The 21,359-nt window shown below is 43.6% G+C and overlaps 2 protein-coding genes across 3 annotated transcripts in view; both read right to left on the reverse strand.

Annotated features, from left to right (window-relative positions):
* The window catches only part of LOC134415778 (neural-cadherin-like), a 53,908-nt gene extending 44,265 nt beyond the window's left edge, over window positions 1-9,643 (reverse strand). The window contains exon 1 of the mRNA XM_063151659.1: window positions 9,478-9,643. Coding sequence (XP_063007729.1) covers window positions 9,478-9,643 — 166 coding nt within the window. The remainder of the gene's footprint in view (window positions 1-9,477) is intronic.
* A 5,419-nt stretch (window positions 9,644-15,062) lies between these two features.
* Window positions 15,063-21,359, reverse strand: part of DPY19L4 (dpy-19 like 4) — a 32,932-nt gene continuing 26,635 nt past the window's right edge. For both annotated transcript variants that reach the window (XM_063172308.1, XM_063172318.1), the window contains one exon: window positions 15,063-20,424. In XM_063172308.1, coding sequence (XP_063028378.1) covers window positions 20,260-20,424 — 165 coding nt within the window. In that variant the 3' untranslated portion in view covers window positions 15,063-20,259. The remainder of the gene's footprint in view (window positions 20,425-21,359) is intronic.

Consider the following 21,359-nt stretch of genomic DNA (forward strand, 5'->3'; position numbering starts at 1 on the left):
AGCACTGATTAACCCTAATTTCCCCTATCATGCAGAAAGAGCTGTTCAGAAGCAGCACTATGAGTAGGGACATTTCTGTTCTGGTCACTCCCCTTTGCACACACACCAGGTGTGAGAAACCCAAGGATTTTAAGGTGTTTCAGACACATGGCGATCAGATACTGTGTAAAATTATCACACTGTCTTGAAACAAGTCAATGAAACAAAACCAGCCTTGATAAAGTAGAGTTTTTCCCCAGAAATGCATTGGGTTTTCAACTGTCATAGCTGCAAAGGCATTAACAGATCAAGCCTCTGAAATCAATAGTGGTTTATTTTGTTCCTGACACAACCACAGCATCCTATTAAATCAGAATGCAACATCACCCAGTGATGTTGCAGTTCACCCAATTTTGTCAATATGAATTATCCACTGTAAGGAAGGAAATAATCAGGAAACCAGACTAACAACAGGATGGCCTGGCCTCTGCATCACACATTGGAAAGAGTCTTGGTAAGATCAGTCTGGAAGAGAACACTAGGGAGTGCTGATTTTCCTGGAGATACTGGTGTATCCCCAAGGCTCCAGCTTTACCTCCTCCTTACATCTAAAAAAGACATGTAAACAAAAGGGATGCCAATCAATCACCAGTTAAGAGCACCCTAAGTAAAATGTTAGGATGTAGCAAGTGCAGGAGTGGGGGGAATGAAGAAATGCTAAGCTTGTGTCTTGGAGGGCTAAACATTATTCAGCAGATCAGAGCACATACACCCACACCTTCCTTGGACAATAATATGAAAGCAAAGAAAGAACTGGAAAGGGTTTGGAAACTGCAAGTGGCTATTCTTGCAAGCCTGTATCAATTTCACTCCTTTGATAATTTCATTTCCTCCCTCACCAGAAGAAGAAAGAGAAGAGAAGAGAAGAGAAGAGAAGAGAAGAGAAGAGAAGAGAAGAGAAGAGAAGAGAAGAGAAGAGAAGAGAAGAGAAGAGAAGAGAAGAGAAGAGAAGAGAAGAGAAGAGAAGAGAAGAGAAGAGAAGAGAAGTCTTTTGAGCGTGTCCAAAGGAGAGCAACGAGGCTGGTGAGGGGCTTGGAGCACAAGCCATATGAAGAACGACTGAGGGAGCTGGGGTTGTTCAGCCTGGAGAAAAGGAGACTCAGGGGTGACCTTGTCACTCTCTACAACTCCCTGAAGGGTGGCTGTGGTGAGCTGGGGGTCGGTCTCTCTCTCCGGGCAACAACAGACAGAACAAGAGGACACAGTCTCAAGCTGCACCAAGGGAGATACAGGCTAGAATTAAGGAGGAAGTTTTTCACAGAAAGAGTGGTCAAATACTGGAATCATCTACCCAGGGAGGTGGTGGAGTCACCATCCCTCGAAGAGTTTAAAAAAAGACTGGATGTGGCACTTGGTGCCATGATCTAGTTGAGGTGTTAGAACATGGGTTGGACTCAATGATCTTACAGGTCTCTTCCAGCCTAGAATTTCTGTGATTCTGTGATTCTTTTCCTAAGATAAGAATTAGAGCTGCACTGATTGATGTGGGTTTGAGGGGACTAATGCTGGAAAATTAAAAACTAAAAAGTGTGCATAAAAAAATGGCAGTTTATGTTGTATTTCTATCCCCTCAGGCAAAAAGAATCATTTGAATTGAAAAGAGAGAGTGTGGTATGTGAAGAAGAGTCTGCAGTGCCCAGGCTGGAACAGAACCCCAAGGTGGGATGCTGGAAAGCCCCCACTGTGCTGTCAGGCCACAGCACGAGTCCTCAGTGCAGGGCAGGACAACAGGAGTTTTGGCTCATCACTGAACCATGGCCAGGAAATCTACACCTGAGAAATTGTTAAATGCTAAACCTCCCTTTCATCTTCAGGACAATAGGCATAATCTACTTGGGCATATTTCAACTTAAACCAAAATTTCTTGTGGCAGCACTTGGTCTTTAACCAGAGTTCATCATCACTTTCTGAATTGCTTTTTTCCCCCCTGCATTTTAATGATATCATTAGTGACATTTCCACAGTCATGCTGTCCACTGTGCCACTCTGTCCTGCCCAAGGGGCTTTCAAAACTGGTGGTAAATTATTCCTACAAGCTCAAACATCAGCAGCTGGCCAGAAAATGAGCACCCCCAATAAAGGTATGAGGTAAAGGAGAAGAGAAAGCAGCTTGAACTTGGACGTGAGGACTAACCCAGTCAGCAGCACCTATGATGCTCGGGCCTCTGCCCCAGCTACAGCATGTGCTGTCACTCCCCCAGGAGAAGTGCAGGGGCACCAAGAAGCTCTCACAGTGGGGACAGCCTTCACAACACAGATCTCACCCTCAAAAATGAAGGCTTACTTTTATGAATTTCTTTTCCCCAACTCCCTTAAGAAAAGTTGTGTGGGAGCACCTTTAGTGCAGCTAGTCTGCTGTCATGAACATGATGGGTCAGCTCCAACTGAAACATTGATGAGAGATTCCTGGGTGTGATATTTTCAATAATTGACAGATTTGGTGTCTCACAAGTACTCCTGAGGTTTGGGTGCAGTGCCCAGGAGTAACACATTCCTTTGCGACATCCTAGGGCACCGACTGGACTCATGTTGGACCAAGCAGTGAGTACTGTGTCCTGAAGGCAAGGTAATACCCTCACCATCAGTTCTGGAAATAGGACTCTTTATTCCCTTGGAAGTTCACAAATCCCTGCAGGAGCCTGAGATAAAGAGCCCACAGCCCCAGCACACCTGGGCAAAGGGACTGCACCAACTGCCTCAGCTGAAGCTTTGCTAATTTCCATTTTCTCTCCTCAGTTAACCACAACCAGCAAGCTTGAAAAAGCAGCCTGCAGAGATCATCTTGCATTATATCTATTACATATTTCTTAATAGACACCAGCACTGGGACACATTTTCTATGTACACACATCCTCACCCAGCTTAGGAGGCAAGGTCTTGCTTTCCTCAGTGCTGCCTCTGGACTCACCCGGTGGGACCATCAGGCTGAAAGGCAACTGCAGGTGCCACTGCACACATGCACAGCAAAGGAAAACCTTCAGCCCATTTTTCCCTTTCGGTGTGAGTGCACAGCTGCAGGGGGTACCTCCATCCCATGGGGTGTCTGAGAACCACAGCCTTTGTCAGGCACCAAAGATCATTTCCTCAGGCAGGTGAATGTACGCCACAGGAAGAGCTGCAGGCAGTTATAGGAACAGGCCTTCAAAATCCATTGGATTTTTAGTGCTATCACATCATCTTGCCTGTGGTGTCCTCCTCTAGTTTTTCAAACCTGTTTTAATTTTGTTGTCTGTTTCCAGAGGAAAGCTCTGAGCACTCTCAGACCTGTGATTACAGAAGTAGCATTTCTGCCTCAACCCTTAAATCCACTGTATCTGCCAAGAGCTGCTTGTTACCACACAATCAGGAGAATTAGAAACACAGTGCCACAGAAAAGGTAGGAGGCACAACAATTCACAGGATCTCAAAAGCTTCCATATAGCAGAATTCCACATAAAACAAGTTTTTATTACAGTTTGCCATGTTGACAGCTGACTAATCCTCAGTAAAAATGTTATTAAACACTATAAAAAGTTTATTATTTGCAGGCACATCAGTAGATGAGGAAGTCAGATCACACCAACACAGTAAGAGGAGCTGAGGAGTCAACAGCACAAGAGGGCATTTGGGGGCTTTTTTATGGCTTTTAAAGAAGGAAAGTGCAGTAAGACACGGCTACAATCATGTCTTCTTGTCATCCTACCCAGCACATTGCTCTTCCTCATTGAAGTAGCACTTATTAAGTTAAAAGTATTTTGTGTGGGACATAAAAAAAATTTTTGTTCCTGAGAGGCTGTAGCAGAGTCTGGGTTAGGAATCACTTTGCTTTGATGTTCAGTTTTCCTGTGGAAAAACTACAGGCATTTATCAGCTGTCCTTTAACATAGTTAAGTCTCTTCTTCCTGAAGGTTTTTCAAACATTTTAAAAATAAAAAGTTGCTTGCTGAAGCTTCATGCATTAAGAGCTATTCCTATGACCATACTTAGAGTCTATTAACTTCTTTCCAAACACTTAAGAAGTTTGTGCCACCAGCAAAACACAATCATTTTAGGACAGCAAATGTTTTTGACATGTACAAAAAGATGCCAAAAAGCTTTGCAATATTAGCTTTACCCCTTTCCCCCCCCGGGTGCAGTTGTGAGGAGCAGCTCAGACCCAGCAGCCCTCAGGGGGGTTTGGAGCAGCAGCCCCCAAAGGAGCTCTCTGCTGGCTGCTCTCCGTGCCCTCAGAAACGAGCAGGTGAAGTTGCTAGGTTACCTTCCAGTTCCCCTTTTATTCTAGATTTCTAAACAGATCCTCTTGCACAGGCTGGGCCCTTGACACCTTGCTGCTTCTCTCTCCCAGATCAGTGTCTATGCCACACGGGGTTTCCACCCATAGGAACCAATGGCTCCTCACTCTGCTATCATCCAGCGCTGCTTTTAGGGCATTCCATCAGCAACATTCACGGCAGAAGCAGAATTCCAAGTCCTTTCCATCAGCCTGTTTGCTCAGGTCAGGTTTTTAAAGGCTTTTCTTAAACGTTCTGCTTTAATATTTTTTTAACCTTTGGGCAGTTTCCAGCATCAGGCCAACCTCAGAGGCTGCAGCAGCCAAGGTGTGAGTGCTGTGGCAAGGAGCCCCCAGTGCCTGCCCCAAACAGCAGCTGTGAAGGCACTCTGCTCTCTGGGGAGGGCAGAGCTTTGCAAGCCCTCTGGGGACACACAGCAGGAGGAAGCTCAATTCCCCTTCAGCCACGGTCCCAAAGAGAGGGCTTTGTGCACATTCTCCACGGGGAGCTAACGTGAATACCCTGCCTGAGCAAACGTGGCAGGTGTGAATTTGGGGCTCCCATGTGTAAGGCAGGTGTGTAAAGGCAGCCCCAGGTCAGCTGGCTCCTGGCAGTAAATGAAAATCAAACACTGCTGGGCCCTGCACAGTGCTCCTGGAGTGTGAGACAGCACCAGGAGCATGCAGGGCTGTTTCTGGCATGGTGCAGCTTTGATCTGGGTCTAAAAACAGATTTTTAAATGCCTTCCTGCTGTTGAAATGTAATGAAACTCAGAAATACTAAATCATTGTCTGTATAAAAGGATTCAGGATGCTAATCTTAAGAATAAAGGGTTGAATGTTCTATTTTTCAGGTTTCCCACTGCTTTTCTCTCAAATTTGTAATGATAGAGGTTTTCTCATGGTTTAAACAGCTTGTGTAACTTACAAGAATACTTGTAACATAAGCGTTACATTTACTTCTCCAGTTCTAAGCTTTTTGTAGGCTTCTCAAAGTTAATGACTTTGTCAGACATTCTTAAGACTAATTTATAGCCTCTAAGACTAATTTATAGGATCATTACGTATGTTTACTTTTTTTTTTTCTTATTTTTAACAGCAAGGTTTTCCTAAAGATATTTGCAGACATGGTAAAGTAATAACCTTCATCCCAGAGCTTGCTCTTTCATCCAGTGAGCCCTGGCCATTAAAGTGGTTTCATGGGTTAAGTGAGGCAAGCTTTTTCTGTTGGCACCTGAATTTGGAGGCACACTAATGGCATCCACAGATGGTTTTAATCAGTCTGATACCAGGAGGAAACACCCCCCTGACCCCCAGGAAAAAGAAAGAAAAAAAAAAAGGCAGCATATAATGTGACCTCAATAGCTGATCAAGTCAAGTTTGTGTTTCTGGAGTGAGACTTATTTTCTAAAAATGTCAAGAGGTGCCAGGAAGCAGTGGGACATTTCTGGCTCTGTTAAAAAAAAAAAAAAAAAAAAAAAAAAAAAAAAAAAAGAAAAGAAAAAAAAAAAAGAAAGAAAGAAAAACACCAAAAAACCCCAAAACCCCAAACCTAACCTATGTCTTGGTTTGAAATCACAGCCAGCAACATGCATTAATTACTTGTCACCTTTTACACAACTGTATTACATGGATTGAAAGGTTTCTCTTACCAGTAGGCTTCCTGGTAAAAATTTCCTAAGAAAGTAAAAGGGACTCAAACCACATATTCTTTCCATGTGCAGTATTTATAGGAATGTCAAGATCTGACAGGAGCCTTTTTAAAATGCAGTTTGCTTCCAGTGAGCCCTTGGAGTTCAGCACTGCTCATATTCTACCAGAAGATAGTGCACTGAAGGAACTGCACTATGCTACAGCCTCCTCAGTCAGATTTAACATCCATCTCCTTGGAATTCACTTACAGTAGTAAACAGTTGCTATCCCACCTGAAAGAGAGCAGGGAATGAGGTATCCACCTCACCTCCAAAGCCAGGAAAATACTGAACAGCCTTGCAACTGTTTTACTCCCTTCAGTCTAAAACTACCTGCTGCTGTTCACCCCTCTCTGATGCCCTGAGGCATCCCAGAGTTAAGGGGCGGCTAACACTGACCCTTTAACCCTTCAGTGCACTGCAGACACACGGCAGGGGAAGAGATTTGTCTTGCCATGCTTTTTCTGAGTTCCTACTGTTGCCAAACAAAATTACCCTCTGCAGATAACGGAGTGACTTCCTACACAGTTGTTTTCAGTTAGAGAGCATGTGGGGTGTATCTGCAGTGTGAGTGTGTGCAGGAACCTGGACATCTCCCACTGGGGCTCACTACTCCAAGCCAAGGCAGTGTGCACTCTGTAAGCCCTTTGTGACAGGCTCTGAAGTTTAAAGAAACAAAAAAACAAACCAAACAAACAAAACCCAAACCAAACAAACAAAAAAACCAAACCAAAAAACAAAGCCAAACCAAAAACCAAACCACCAGAAAAGCCTTCAAACCAAACCAGAGAACTAAAAGTCTTCTAGAGTTGGAGAACAGGGGTATGAAGCATGATAGACGAAGTCCTAAACCTCAGACTTCCACACAGTGTGCACCAGTACCCATTGCCAGCATCAGAGAGGGCAGCTGAGGGGGCAGAAGAGGAAACAGCATCTGCACATCCCACCCTGTGTAAATTGGTATGAGAAGGATGAAAACCTGTGTAGGTACTTACAGGTGTGCATGAACAAAGGCAGACATGGGAGAGGAAGGGAGCTTCAACTCTTCCTCACCACCCCCAGCTTTCTATGCTCTGGCCACACACTGTTCTGATGGTGCACTCAGTGTTTCCAGGATGTGAAATGTACCAAAAGAAAATCTGGATGAGAAATGTTGGGTCTGCAACTTGTACCTTTGTATTGATGCCTTAAGACATAGCTTTCATATTTTTCAGATTCTGTACTGCTTTATTGTATAAATGTGAACTTCATATAAAGTGTTAGCAAGTTCTCCTCACAGCTGAGTTAGACAAAACAATCCTTTTCCAGCCTGAGAACCAAGGACACCATTGCAGCTTTGGTAAACAATTCACCATTGTTTACCAAAAAAGTGTAAACAATGGTGAAGTGAAGAAAGCAATCTAGGAGGATGGGACTTCTTGTTTAAACTCCAGGTCCAATCCATAACCATCCATGCACAGAGCCCAGACCAGCAAGGCTTTGACAGACAGATTCAGGCTGTCAGATTCCCAAAGAAGACGCAAAGTGCTCTGTGGAGGTAAATAAGACAAGCCACAGAAGTTGTGCCAACACCTTTACCATGTTTCACAGTCCACGTCCCAGGTGTATATTCAGTGGGAGAACAGCTGTGTTTCCACGGTGCCTGCTACAGGGTCCCCACACACAGATGGCAGCCCCCTCCCTATCACTGCTGTGTGTGCTGCTGGGCACTGGGAAGATTCAGAAGGCTTTTGTACTCTGCACTCAGCTTTATTTCAGTGTTTCAACTACACACAGAATTACCTTGTCTTGCTAGGACTGCTGTTGCAGGAAACTGTGCTCTAAGTTACTATCTGACCTACTGTTTAATTTTTTAAAGCTTATTTTTTAAAAAGCTGTTCTTTTCTTGAAAAAAAAAAAAAAAGCAAATGCATCCAAAACCCCAAGACACACGCTTCCCTGGAGAAGCAGCACCTGTGAAATGCCTAAGTCCATTCATGTTTTTTACATAAGAGATGGCCATTAATAAAGGTCTGATAGCTTTGTTTTTCAATTAAAGAGGTTATTAAAAGTTTGGCACATGTTCCATAATATTGATTGCTTTGTGAGTGATTTTTAATTACATTTAGTAAGAGACATGAGGAGAAATGAGGAGCAGACCAAAGTCAATTCTGTTTGACTTTTGAAGTTCACCAGGTCTCTTCAGATTTAAAAAATGGATGCTCAAATAATTTCACCATTTCACCATACTTGTGTAAAATAAGCAGACAGAAAAACATCCCAAGTTTGTTGCTGTACAAAGTTATGAGAGTTTTGATTTTCAAAGTAGCTTAAAGGAGTGCCTAAATGACCTTGTCCCACTTGATCATTGAATTCCTTTCTCCCTGAGGCTCATCTGTTGTCAATACATTATTAGCACACAGACAGTGGTAAAAACATGATGTGCACCACCAGATTGGAGAGGACAACACAATCATATGCTGAACACTGTTCACAAGGTTATTTGCTTTCATTATAAATTAGCAAGACAGCCAAGCTGTGTGCCCCCTTTCCAGCTCCATCTTTAGCTTGAATGAGAAGTTCTACTTTAAACATCAGGTGATTTGTTTAAAGTTAGTAGCTGGAAATACTGTGCAGAGTTATTCTAATGTTAAATGTCTGTCACTTGCACAACACATCCCATTTCTGCAAGAGTAACTTTCTCAGGCAGCAGCTCTGGACTTGCAGATTGCACACAGCAGTCTGGTGAAGATCACAGTCTCCAGCATGCTGCAACATATTTGTTTTCCTCCCAGCTCTATGTTTCACATTTCCTGAGCACTAGACTGTAAAATTCATTGACGTAAATTGGTAAATATTCCCTCTTTTGGTTGCAAGCATCGAAGAAAAAAAGCAAACAATACAAAATAAACCCAAGCAAATGATAACCAGTTGCATTTTTAGCGACCTGAACTGCACTTACAAACACACTCTAAATCTTACTCCAAGATGAAAGTAACACATACATTAATTAGGATGGCTCTTGCAACCATAACACACCTCAAGCTTAATGTGATTTAAGAAGTTTATCAAGTCTAGCCATTTTCTTTGCTGTCCTACTAGGAAAACCTAGTACACAACAGAATATGAATTCTTGACATACAGTATCTCCCTTTAGTTCTCTACACCAACTCCTAGGATTCCTGATTCAGATTTTTTCCCTTTTTCTTGTCCTAGGATCGTTGACATCTCTTTTGTAACGAGTCCTTTCCCTTCCCTTCCCTGCTCTCCAGCGCTGTGGCTGACTCCCAGCACCATTCCGTGCGGTTCAGGGTGGGCTGTGAGTGCCCACACCCGGGACAGCGTCACCTCTTCCTTCCCAGCTCCTTCCAGCAGAACCAGAGCGGCAGGAGAGGCTCCCTGCTGGCTGCCCCACTATGAAACCAGCCGTCTGTTGTGGCGTGGCCCCTTCTTTACCGGGCCCTGAGCCGACGCCTCTGGTCCCACAAAAGTGAACCTACTGTGACAACAATTCCTTACAAGACAGCATAACCGAGACACCATTCCCTTCATTTCCAGCTGCTCCTTCAAAGGCAAGAGGCCGAAGCTCTGCGGGCGGTACCGGGGAAGAGCCCGCACATTCCCACGCCCCCCTCCGAGCTCCGGCAGCCGCCTGAGGCTCTGCGCGCCCCACGGAGGGCAGCATCACCGCGGCTTCATCCCCTCGGATGGCAAATGCCCGGCACGGCCGTTCGGGCCAGCATCCCCCTCCTTCGGGGCAGCCCTTCATGCCCATCCGTTCCTTCTGCGGCCATCCCGACCCACTCGCGGCGGCGAGAACCGACCCCATCCCGGCCACCCTCGTCGTCCCCTCCCGGAGCGCTACCTCCTCCGCCGCCGCGGTGCACCTTGACCAGCACCTCCGCCCGGCCGCCCGCTCGCAGCTCCCGCCGCAGGTAGAGCCGCCCCGACGTCCTGTCGATCCCCACGGGGGCGGCACCGGGAGAGGCCAGCTCGAACCAGCCGCCCGCCGCCCGCTCCCGGCTCCTCGGGACGGTGAAGACGGTGTCGCCCACCCGCGCCCCGGGGGCCAGGCGGGCCGTGTAGCGCCGGGCCCCGGCCCCCGGCGGCTGCAGCGAGCGCGGCTCCCGCCGCCGGCCCGCCGCCCCCCGCCCGCGCACGGCCAGGCGCAGGCACCGCGCGGGGCTGCGCAGCGGCCGCGGCCGCCCGTGGTCCAGAGCCGCCACGCAGAGGCGGAGCCGGCGCAGCCCCAGCAGCGAGCCCACGGTGAGCACCTGCCCGCTGCGGGGCACCACGAAGAGCAGGCGGCTGCCGGCACCCGGCGGCCAGGGCCGGTAGGTGAGGCGCGCGTTGGCGCCCTCGTCGCGGTCCGAGGCACGGAGCCGGGCCACCTCCGTGCCCAGCGGCACCAGCTCGTCCACCTCCAGCGGCCGCGCCGGCGGCAGCCGGGGCCGGTGGTCGTTGCGGTCCAGGACCCGGACCCGCAGCAGCGCCTCCCGGGGGGACCGTCCCGCCCGCCGCCGCAGCCGGAGCCCGTACTCGGGCTGCGCCTCCCGGTCCAGGGGCTCGGCGGTGCGGAGCAGCAGCAGCCCCCCGCCGCCGCCCGGCCGCCGCTGCAGGGAGAAGCGGGAGGCGCCGTCGCCTTCCAGCGCCCACTCCCCGGCCGGCTCCCCGGGGCCCAGCAGCCTCCGCAGCGGCACCCGCAAACCCCGCACCCGCGTCCCCGCCGGGCTGTTCTCGGGCACCTGCCCGGAGAAGCGCAGCAGGCGGGGGGAGCCACCGCACTCCAGCCCCGCCGCCCCGGCGAGCAGCAGCAGGAGCGGGAGCAGCCCGCAGCCGCTCCGCCGCGCCCTGCCCATCCCGCCGAGCGGAGCGCAGCGCAGCGCAGCCCGGCTCTGCGCCGCTCCCGCCGCGGGCACACACGGCACGGGCAGCCCGGGCCCGTCCCGCAGCCACGCACGGCCGTGGGCGGGGACGGACCGAGCCCGCCCCGCCTGGTCGAGCGGGGAGCCCGCCCGTGGCAAAGCGCGCAACGCTGAAGTGCAAATTCCTCGCTTTCTCCTATTCTGTGGCAAAGCGCACAATGTTGATTGGCAAATGCCTCATCTTCCCCCATTTCACATTGCCCGTGAGGGTCATCTGTGAATGATCTCTCCCTGTCCCTGTTTCGACTCGCGAACTTTTTGTTGTATTTTCTCTCCTCCGTCCAGTTGCAGAGGGGAGTGACACAGCAGCTATGGTGGGTGCCTGACATTCAACGGAGGTCAAACCACCACATGCATCCAGCTGCTCCCTCCAGGTCTTCTGCAAGCTGAGCAGACACAGGATGAACTACACTTCCTGGGGGAGTGACTTGGGGGAAAATGGGCGATCTCTCCCCCTCTCCTGAGGCTGTATGAAAAAATCCACTCAGCCAAGCCAGAAGAACCACCATAAAAGAAACAGAGGAAAAAGCCACTATTGCATAAAGGAGAGAGGACCTTGGGACGCTTGAATCATAAGAGTAGTTGTCATTCAGCAGACATGCTCCTCTGTCATAAGCTGGGTTTGTCTTGGAAGCACAGCCTCTCAGAAGTGCACATTCAGGTTGCTGCTCCTTCAGGAAAGATGCAATATTTTTGGGACAATAACAGTATGTGCTGTTGTTGAGAGCAAGACTGAAATGGTCCTTCTGAACATACTGAGCAAACACATCAGTCTCACTAAATATGCAGAAAACAATCTGGGCCTGGAACTCATCACTCTGGTTAGTCTGTGATCAGTGGAAGTGTCAATACAAGCCAGACCACTGCAGTGTCAACCACTGCTCATCAAACCAAACAGTACTCATTTTCTCATCACTCCAAGCAGCAGCATCTTCCTGTTAATAAACAAGAGTATCTCCCTTCACACAGTGATGGTAACAGCTCAGGAACAGCCTTTTGTGCAGTCTCCACATCCAGCTGGTCAAACGGTGTTGGGTGTTGTTCCATCAGAAATGCTCCCTCTTCCTGCTTCGAGCAGGCTTGCTAGTTTTACCAGAAGGTTGTTAGGAAGGCAGGGGTGTTTGTTGCCAGCTGTGTTGTAACTTCAGAGGTGACATATCTAGGCTGGAGGTGAAGCTCTGCTCAAGAAAGCCAGAATCCATTTCACTCATCTTTAGTCAAATATTACAGGCAGCAGTCAAAGGTGACAACCAACTGCTAGACCTGCACCTGTGGCACCTGGGGAATTAGCAGTTTTAAGGAAAGGTAATTATTGGGAGATCACATCCCATTATTACAAGCTGTCAACCTTTATTTTTTACCCCCTCAAGGATGACAGCTTCTAAAATGTGGCACAATGCAAGATTTCAGATTGGGAAGGCAAAAAGTAAAACCAGTTTTATAGAATGGTTTACGAGTAACAACATGAAAGTCACCATCCAGAGCCATACCTGGTTAATGTGCTGTAGCAAGCTTTGAGTATGCTAAGGTTGCTCTTTGTGCCCTAATTCCTTCCTTCACAAAGGCACTAGAAGCTCATTAATTTAAAACACTTAATGAGCTAGCCAGACCATGCAAACAAGCATTTAGGACAAGCTTAGCTCTGTATGGAGACACAGCACAGCATTCCCTCTTCTGAAGTGTGTTTCATCCTTACACAACTTTCAACAAGCAAATTAAATCCTCTCAAAATAAAGTTCCTGTTTTTAGCTCACATAACAGGACACACTACCTTTTTCTATTCTCTTCTATTCAAGCACTTAGAAACATGCAGTTTTCCCTACAGCCTGTGAAGATATAAACTACATTTTATTCACAGTATTTCCTCCCACTTATGAGCCCGCGTATTTCTATGACATTAACACAGCATTTTGGTGATGGAAATTCAAGCTTCTCCTGCATGTCACTCCCATTGCTAGAATTTAGAGCACACCTCACAGAGCAGAACCAGAGCCAAGCTCACCTTGTGGATACTCACTAGCACAACTGTGTTATTTTTGACATCCAGTTACACAAAACCTATGTGACAACAAAACAAATGTATGGGTATTTGTGGCCACAGATCCTACCCTACCATTTAAAGAGATGCAAACACACTTGAGTGTAGCTGTGTTTTCTAAAGGAACTTGTCTCTTCCTGCAAAACTGAAGCAGAATCCACATAGACTGATCCAGTGTTAATCCAAAAGGACTTCTCAATAAAGATAGCGGAGATGGTTCTTGGTTTCAATAGGAAACAACATAGAAAAGAAATAAATATAAATAAATAAGCTCCTTAGTGTGGGGGCTTATGTATAACAATACATATATTCAGGCCCCCACACCTTAGATATTGTCTAAACCAACACAGGCATCTTCAGGACAGTGTCAGCTTCTATTGCCAAACAATCATAGTGAAATTTAGTTTTAGGGTTCTTCTTAAGCAAAGCTGATCTAGTGAACTGAGTACTGTGAACTGCAATCACTAAATCGAAGTACTGCCATTCTGGGGCCAAAACATCAGCAAGCCAACAGCCTTTCTCTGTCCCTGCCTCACAGCTGGGACAAGCCCCTGGAATACAGCCAGCAGTTCCGACTGCAGCTCAGATTGTCATAAAATGGGCCAATTTCTGGGAGGAGAGAAAAAGAAAAAAAAAGGAAAGGAAAAAAGAAAGGAGCAGCATTTATCCATGTGTTAATAATGCTGAAATAGATGAAAATGACTGTTTGTGTTTCAGGACTGTGTGTGTTTCAGGAAGAGGTTTTCATGGTGAAATTAAAAACAGGCTTGATTTTAATGTACTTTTCCAAAGTTGCATAAATGGTTTAGTCACTTCTGCTGCAGTGATTTTGTCTTACTGCCCAGAACTGAAGTCAGATCAGCCAGGGAAACCAGAGGTACACCAGCAGCTTCTCTGGGGAGACCACAGCCCCTGTGCTCAGTCTCATGGAGAGTGTAACATGAGGCAGTGAAGAATGGAGCTGCATTCTTACCTGTCCTTAATCAGCTTGCTTCAGAGGGGAGAATAGCTTAAGGCATCACTTTACATTCACCCTCGCCTTACAGAATACTCTGGTATTTACTGCAGTTGAAAAATAAAGTCAGTCTTAACATGTTTTGGGTCTTCCCATTCCCAGTCAGCACAGCAGCAGCAGGAGTCATGGCTTGACAGCAGCCAGTACAGTGTAACTGTGAAACAGAAGAATTCCAAGGCATTGTAAAGCTGTTCAAGGTTCTGAAAGCAAATGTACTGATGGTGTGTTACAACCTACTGAATAGCTCTGTAATTCTCAGGATTGCTAATGTTGATATATTCTATATATGCAGTTTAATCCACAACAAGATGCATCTCCTCACCATTAAAAAATGTCCATGACATTTATTACCTAAGCAACCTGAAAGCATACAGGGGTTGAAGTATGATAGGCTGGGTCACTGCAAAAATTGGAAGATCTGGAAACTAGGTCCCACAAACAGATTCCAGAACCACTATTTAGGTGGAAAATCATCCAAACCAATAGTACTTTTACCTAACACCTTTGAATCACTGATTATAAACAGAATATGTATTTTTTACAGAGATAGACTCACATAAAACATCTATTTACAGACATATACCAATACAAGTTGTATTACATGTAACAGAATGTTCTCTGTTTCACAGCTAGTAACCACAGTCAGTTTTGCATAAAGGCACAGAAAAGTACACAGACACCAACATGAATTTCCTGCTGCCAGGAAGCTCCATTCCCCTTTGAGCTAAGCAACCACAGAGCCTGGTTACTTGAATGGCTAAACTTGGATACTTCATCATCAGCTCATTTCCTGACTTGCCTAAAACAAAGCAGTCTGATAAACGCTCAAACTCAGAATCATTATAAATTTAAGATGCAAATATGTAATTATTTTTCATGTGCTAAATGATCTGGTTTTGGAGATGTGCTCTGTAGGGTATTTGTATGGTCTTCAGAATTTAACTAAAAAAATCAAGATTTTGTATCATTACATGCTAAATTATTACAAAGTAATATTCATTCAAAAATTCCTACTAATAATATTGTATAAAACAGTAGAGGGCTCCAAAATATGTAATCATGATCTGTAAAAATTCAAAGCAGATAATACATTAGTAGATTAAAAAAAATTAAATCAGTAAGCATGTGACATTGCATAGCACTTTATTTCCAGGTGACGTGCTTGCTGTACGAAGATCTTTAGAGAGAAAGTCACAGAGTTCAATAATTCCATATGAAGCAGCTCACATTTTGTTGTTCATCCTCACACAAGTATGTCTCAACAGGCAGCCACAGTCAGCACGACATATGGATCCAGTCTGAGCAGGCTGCTTGTCCTCAAGAGCTGCAAGACTGTTTATGCTGCCTGTCAAGACAGACTTTTGAGCCATGTTGCACAGTCTTCCCTTGATTTCTCAAAGGATAAAATGGTTTGTGTCCCAAACAATCCATACTTTCTGGACTTGGCTTTTATTAATTTTTTTTTTCTACAGAAAAAAAAATGTTACAAGAGAAAAATATTTACTATGTATACATGATTTTGATAAAAAACTGTCCAAGACAACAAACAGGATAAAAGCAATTGTATTCCTTAGACTTGTTATTAAATAGCTGCACATAGATTAGTCCATATGCCACATAGGTTACTGCTGAACATCACTGTGAACAAGTAAAGCACCACCAATAATTCCTCTGCATTACTGAAGTAAACAAGTTTGAATCTTTGAAAGGCATTAAACCTTCTGTCCCATCAAATAAATAGGTAACCTTAAACATCACTTGAAAGGCAGAAATACATACATTTAACTGTGCTGAAACCAAAACCACTGCCAGATTAATTACATTTAAACACACTGTTGAGGTACAAAACAATTCAGAAGACCTTTAGGCATCACTAGGTCTGCATTTGGCATAGAGTGCAGCAACATAATGGTGTTTTTCAGCTGTACTGATGAAGTAGAAAAGATTAAGATAACACACAAGGCATGTCTTAGAATTCCCACTCTTTTCCCTCTGAAGTTAGGTTTTAAAAAGAGTATTAAAGCATGATTCTGCAGATTTATGTTGAGGTATTACTTCACATGAAATATTGCTTGTGTTGGAATGAAGTTCTGCTTCTCTTTCATCTCCAATAGCACACTACTCCAGAGTCCACCTGCCCATCAATATTTACCAGACTCACAGATTCAATCCCTATTAGGGATAAGAGAAGTTCCTCATTCCATCTCCAAAACACAACAGTAAAAGAGACACCTTTATAAATGCAAACACATCATGTGTGCACACGCCTAGGCATTCACAAGCACAGCCTACACCTTCTCCTGCTGGAGTTTTGGTTGAAGGACGGCTTATATGAAGTTTTAATAAGTATTTCAAGGATACCTAACAATCCCTACAACCTCATCTTGCAGCTCCTTTTCATGTGAATCGCATGGAAAAGCTGATGGAATGTCACAAGGTGTGGACACTTGAAGATGACTAAGTGAAATTAAGGTGGTAAGAATAAGATTTGGTCCCTAGCCTCTACCTTTCAGTATATAGTAATGCCACCAGAGCAAACAGCTGGAAGAATTTTCAATGCCTGTGAAACCTTTTGGCCCTCTTTCTTCCACATTTGTGCATCTTCTCCTTATTCCCAAACCCCTATGGAAAATGTATTTAAGATTGGCTTGTATTAAATTTTGTTTTTAATGTTGTATTTCCATTTACTTTGGAAAAAATTAAATCAATGTTTTTTTAAAATAATATGAATAGAAGTTTATGCTCAGAAATACCTTTCCTTAGTCTCAAGCATCTCCTGTCAAATCTGAGTTTGAGTATGTGGTAATTTAGGAAGTGAAAGAGCATTTTTTTAAGATTAAGACAAAACTATGTCTGTTAGCTTAGCTGTGGGTTGGTGAAACTTTGATTCACAAGTCTAAGGATAACAGTGAGTGCTTGAAAATACTATACTAATTTATTTTTTCAAGGTAATTTTTTTTGCATTTACTAAGATCAAGTATATCAGAAAGTGGAAATGTGAAGGAGGAAATAAGCCAGCAGAATAGTCACACAAACTGCTATTCCAATTCCCATTCTCCCCAGTGAACAGCTGTTAGATGGCTGGAACACATCCCAGCTGCACCACCTGGGCATCCTCGGAGGCTGGCATATTAAGACACAACAGAAACTCTAGAAATCAGAGGGACAGGAATTTAAAAAAAATCTTCACAAAAAGAAACATGAATTGAGGTTTTTGTTGTTTAATAAAAGCTTGCAAGGCACATGTTTCAACTGAATTGCAACATCTACAGCAAAGCAGATCAAAATTTGTAAAACCTTCCCACAACTCTTTCAGGGAGTTAAACCTGTGATCTGATTGAAAACCAAGCCAGGGTTGTCTGCACAAGTCTGGTGCAATTATGCCCTATTGTTGTCCCACTGAGGGATATCACTGGAACTTATTATTTTTCACAGAAACCAGAGATTAGACAGTATTTTTGCTAGTCCATGGCTGGATAAGAAATTAATTCACTTTCTTTGTAAGATATGATTCTTTCAGTCACTTGTTTTAATTATGCCTTTTTACAGGAACAACCACAATGTTCTCCCAAATAAAAGGCTCCTTCTGTTACTTAAGGCTGCTGTGCCAATGGTGCTGCAATATAATTTTCTCTAATATAAAAAGCAAGGTAAAAATCTTAAATGATTCTCCTAAAGCAGAATCAATTGAAGTATCAAGAATACATCTTAAAAAGTATGACAAAATTAATAACAGTAACTATGTCACAGTTCAAATAAAGTTCAACTCGTTCATTTAAACATGTATAAAGGCCAACATGATACAAGACAGTTTTGTTTAGATGTGTGGGTGGCCTCCTTTGTGGTTTTCTTAATATGTGTGCTCTACATGTATGTGTTCAAACTATGTTCTACATGGTAACACACACAACATTGCAATGAAACACAACAGGCAGCCAAGGACAGCTGAATGTTACATCTCAGCATGGCAGTCTAAGGCATGAAGCCAGTTCTGCAACTTCATCTACCCAAGTACAGTTGTAATCCTGAAGTTTGCACCTGGAATGCCTTATTGCTGATATGAAGTGATATTCATGAATTTCTAACTTCAAGAGATTAAATGACCAACACACAGACATGTAATTCCTTGACAGTGATTCAAATAAACCTAAATAGAAAAAGGAACTGTAAACTTACTTCCAAATATTACATCTATATCCACACATACAGAGGGGGTTCCTGCAGGCCTGCCATAGCTCAAGTTAATACACAAGCTTCCGTTGGTATATGATAACTGAGCAGTCTGAAACAGGCCAGTGCAGTAAAACATGCACTTGTGCACAAGCAAATACATGCAGCCTGCACTCCAGCAGACACACAGGTACACACTATCCGCAACGTGATGTCTGTATGCCCAGAAAGGATAATTACTTATAACTTGTAACTCAGTTACATGGATAAGTGTTTCTCTCAGTGACAACATCCCATATATTCGATGGATTTATCTATTCTTTGAAATAAAATGCATAATTTAACATTCTGTCAAGACTCATAGGCCTAAAAATATAACTGAAAGTAAAAAACAGATTAAAGACATGTTGGCTTTTACAACAATAAAGCTTTTTTCTTTAAAATCACTCCAAAAGTGATAACAAGTTTTAAAAAAATCTCAGCACTATGTGTCAGTGTAAAATAAGCAAGTGTATCTGCATAGAGCAGAGAAGAATCATGCACATACAACAACATGCTGCAGTTCCTAATAATTTCAGAGTTAAAATCTCCGATTTGCACTAAGGATTGTTTTGCAGCTTCCACTTGCAGAATGGTTTGCAGATTTTTCAGCTGAGAGTTCATCCTATTTTCCCAGATCCTTCATTAAAGACATCTGGGCTCCAAAGAATCGTTCCCACATGCCTGATAGACTGGTCTCTGGGCCAGGTGTTACATTAATTTGTAACTGCAGGTAACTCCTAAGGGGTGAGCAGCTTCTTCCAAAACTTAGTCCTGTATTGTGTCCAGTTACATCTACATTAAGCAAAGCTACTGTGACCTTTTACTGGAGTTTCCATTCTCAACACTAGGTTTAGGCCCAGAGTTGTAATTATAACATCATTCATTTTCTTGAAAGTCTATCAGCCAGCAACAAACAGGATGAACAGATCATTTGTTAAGAAAAGGAGTTGTAGAGGCAAAGAGGGGCATAGAACAAATTTTAGAGGAAAGCAAAACTGCAGAGTATTTTGCCAAATTTTCAAAGATCTGTGTATTTGCATAATTGATATAAAAATAGCTATGAACACCTGTACCATTATTTATTAATGGAGGTGATTATAGTAGATTAAATGACAGTTATGGCACTATCTTAATACAGCTATTGCATAATAAGTTGAATGAAATGAGTATCACCCGTCTGTGCACACACCCACCCACCCACACCAGCACACACACAGGGAGTGAAAATGAAGTGCAGAAGTCTCAGTAGCAAACCTGGTTGTCCTGCTACACTTGCCTGAAAACAAGTGTGGCATACTGTGGTATACTGGCCCATTCTGGTGGCTGCTAAGAAAGACACACTTATGCATACACACACAAACATTTAAGTGTGGAGAAATGCTGAAGACAAGTTCTTTCCAAACTGAAGATCTGAGCTTGTCAGCTCCTATTGCTAGGTCTAATTCCTAGCATTTCCACCAACATGTCTCTGTAGACAACAGAGACAACAATGTAGAGATCAGTGCCTTAATCAATGAAGTGTTGTTTAAGTAAAATCTTCCTCATATGATTTATAAAATCTATATAGCTACACGTAAGATGTATAAATGTGTGTTTGAGAAACACAGAAATGTTTACCATGGAAGACAGGAAGAATTAAAACAAAACAAAAAGAAACCCCAAACTAAAAATCCAAACACTTACTTGAAAAGACTTGGGATAGTGATTGCTTTCTTGCTAAAAATTAAAAGCTATATGACTTAAACAAGCTCTTTAAATAATTTTTCTGTATTTACTGAAGTCTATGCATATCAACTCTCTAACACTAAAGTTAGAAATCGCATTTACATGAAGATTAAGATGATTTCTAATGGGAAGAAAAACGTAAAAACATGGAAGACTGTAGCACATTGTAGAGACTGTAAAACTGATAAATGTTCCTGTTTCCTTCAAGGATGGTATATGTATCAGCTGATCTGTAGATCAAAGAATTTCAGTTTGGTAGAGTAAAGTTGTCAGTACACTGCATGTGTGCACATCTATCTGCAAAAATAGACTTCCTTGCTCAAAAGGAACTTTTCCAACTGAAATTCATTCACAATCAATCCTCAGAAAGAAGCTTGCATGCTTTTTCAGGACTGGAAGGATATCACAGTGTTGATTCTATATACAAAGTAGGATCTATTCCAGTATACTCGAGTGAAATAATTCACATATGGAGAATAGTTCATTTTGATTTCATGACAAAATCGTCCATATTTTGAGTAGGCATAGTTGTCACCTTCCTCACAAACCACCTGTCAGAAAGAAAAAGACCTAATTACAGTACTGAAGATAAGTGGTTACAGAATGTAATTTTGTACATTTAATTAACTTTTGTATTCTGTAAATTTCATTTATGATAGACAATTAATTTCCACATTGTACAGTTCCAATAAACTGAAAACATATTCCCCTGTAATTTGTTTAACCACCTAAAGAAGCCTTTATAATATGAATCAAATACACTGGTTTTAATGTCTGCTACCTTGACAAAGGGTTTAATTCCTTTGTCAAGGTAGCAGACATTAAAACCAGTGTACTTGGTACATATTATAAAGACCAACAGCAGTGGAAATTATGCACATGCCCTGGTTCCCAGTACAAAACTGACCTGCACAGAACATACCAGTATGAAGGAAACTAAAATCTCAATTACCTTTCCCAGGCCAAGTAAGTTTTGACATATCTAATAAAGACCAAAGACACACACACATCTCCCTACAATTTCCAACCAAGTGACTTGGAAGCAAACTGCATTCTAGGATCTGCTGTCTGATATCCCCGAAGAAATCCCTTCATTATTCCTTCTGATGCCACAAATTTACACAGTTTAAAAAAAACGTGGTAGGACAAACTCATGAAGAAAAATCCACCAGTGGCTTCCAAACACAAAGATAATTGCCCTGAGCTACAGTCCTTCAGCAACAGACTGCTGGAAAACATTTGTCTTTCCCTATCAGTAAACCTGTGCTCTCAGCCTGTGTCAGAAACAAGATACTGGACTAGGACTACAGGAAGTAGCACAAGCTATAAAGCAGTACTTATCTTCTTAAACACAGCAATTCAAAACACATCCACAGACCTGTCAACACACTGTCTGCCCGCTGTCTCACCTACTTTGGGAGTAAGTAAATGCTGCACTGCAGTTTCCAAATATGTATTCACTAGCTTCCACTACTTTGGAGTACCT

The sequence above is a fragment of the Melospiza melodia genome, chromosome 1, assembly GCF_035770615.1.
Source record: "Melospiza melodia melodia isolate bMelMel2 chromosome 1, bMelMel2.pri, whole genome shotgun sequence".
Taxonomy (NCBI): domain Eukaryota; kingdom Metazoa; phylum Chordata; class Aves; order Passeriformes; family Passerellidae; genus Melospiza; species Melospiza melodia.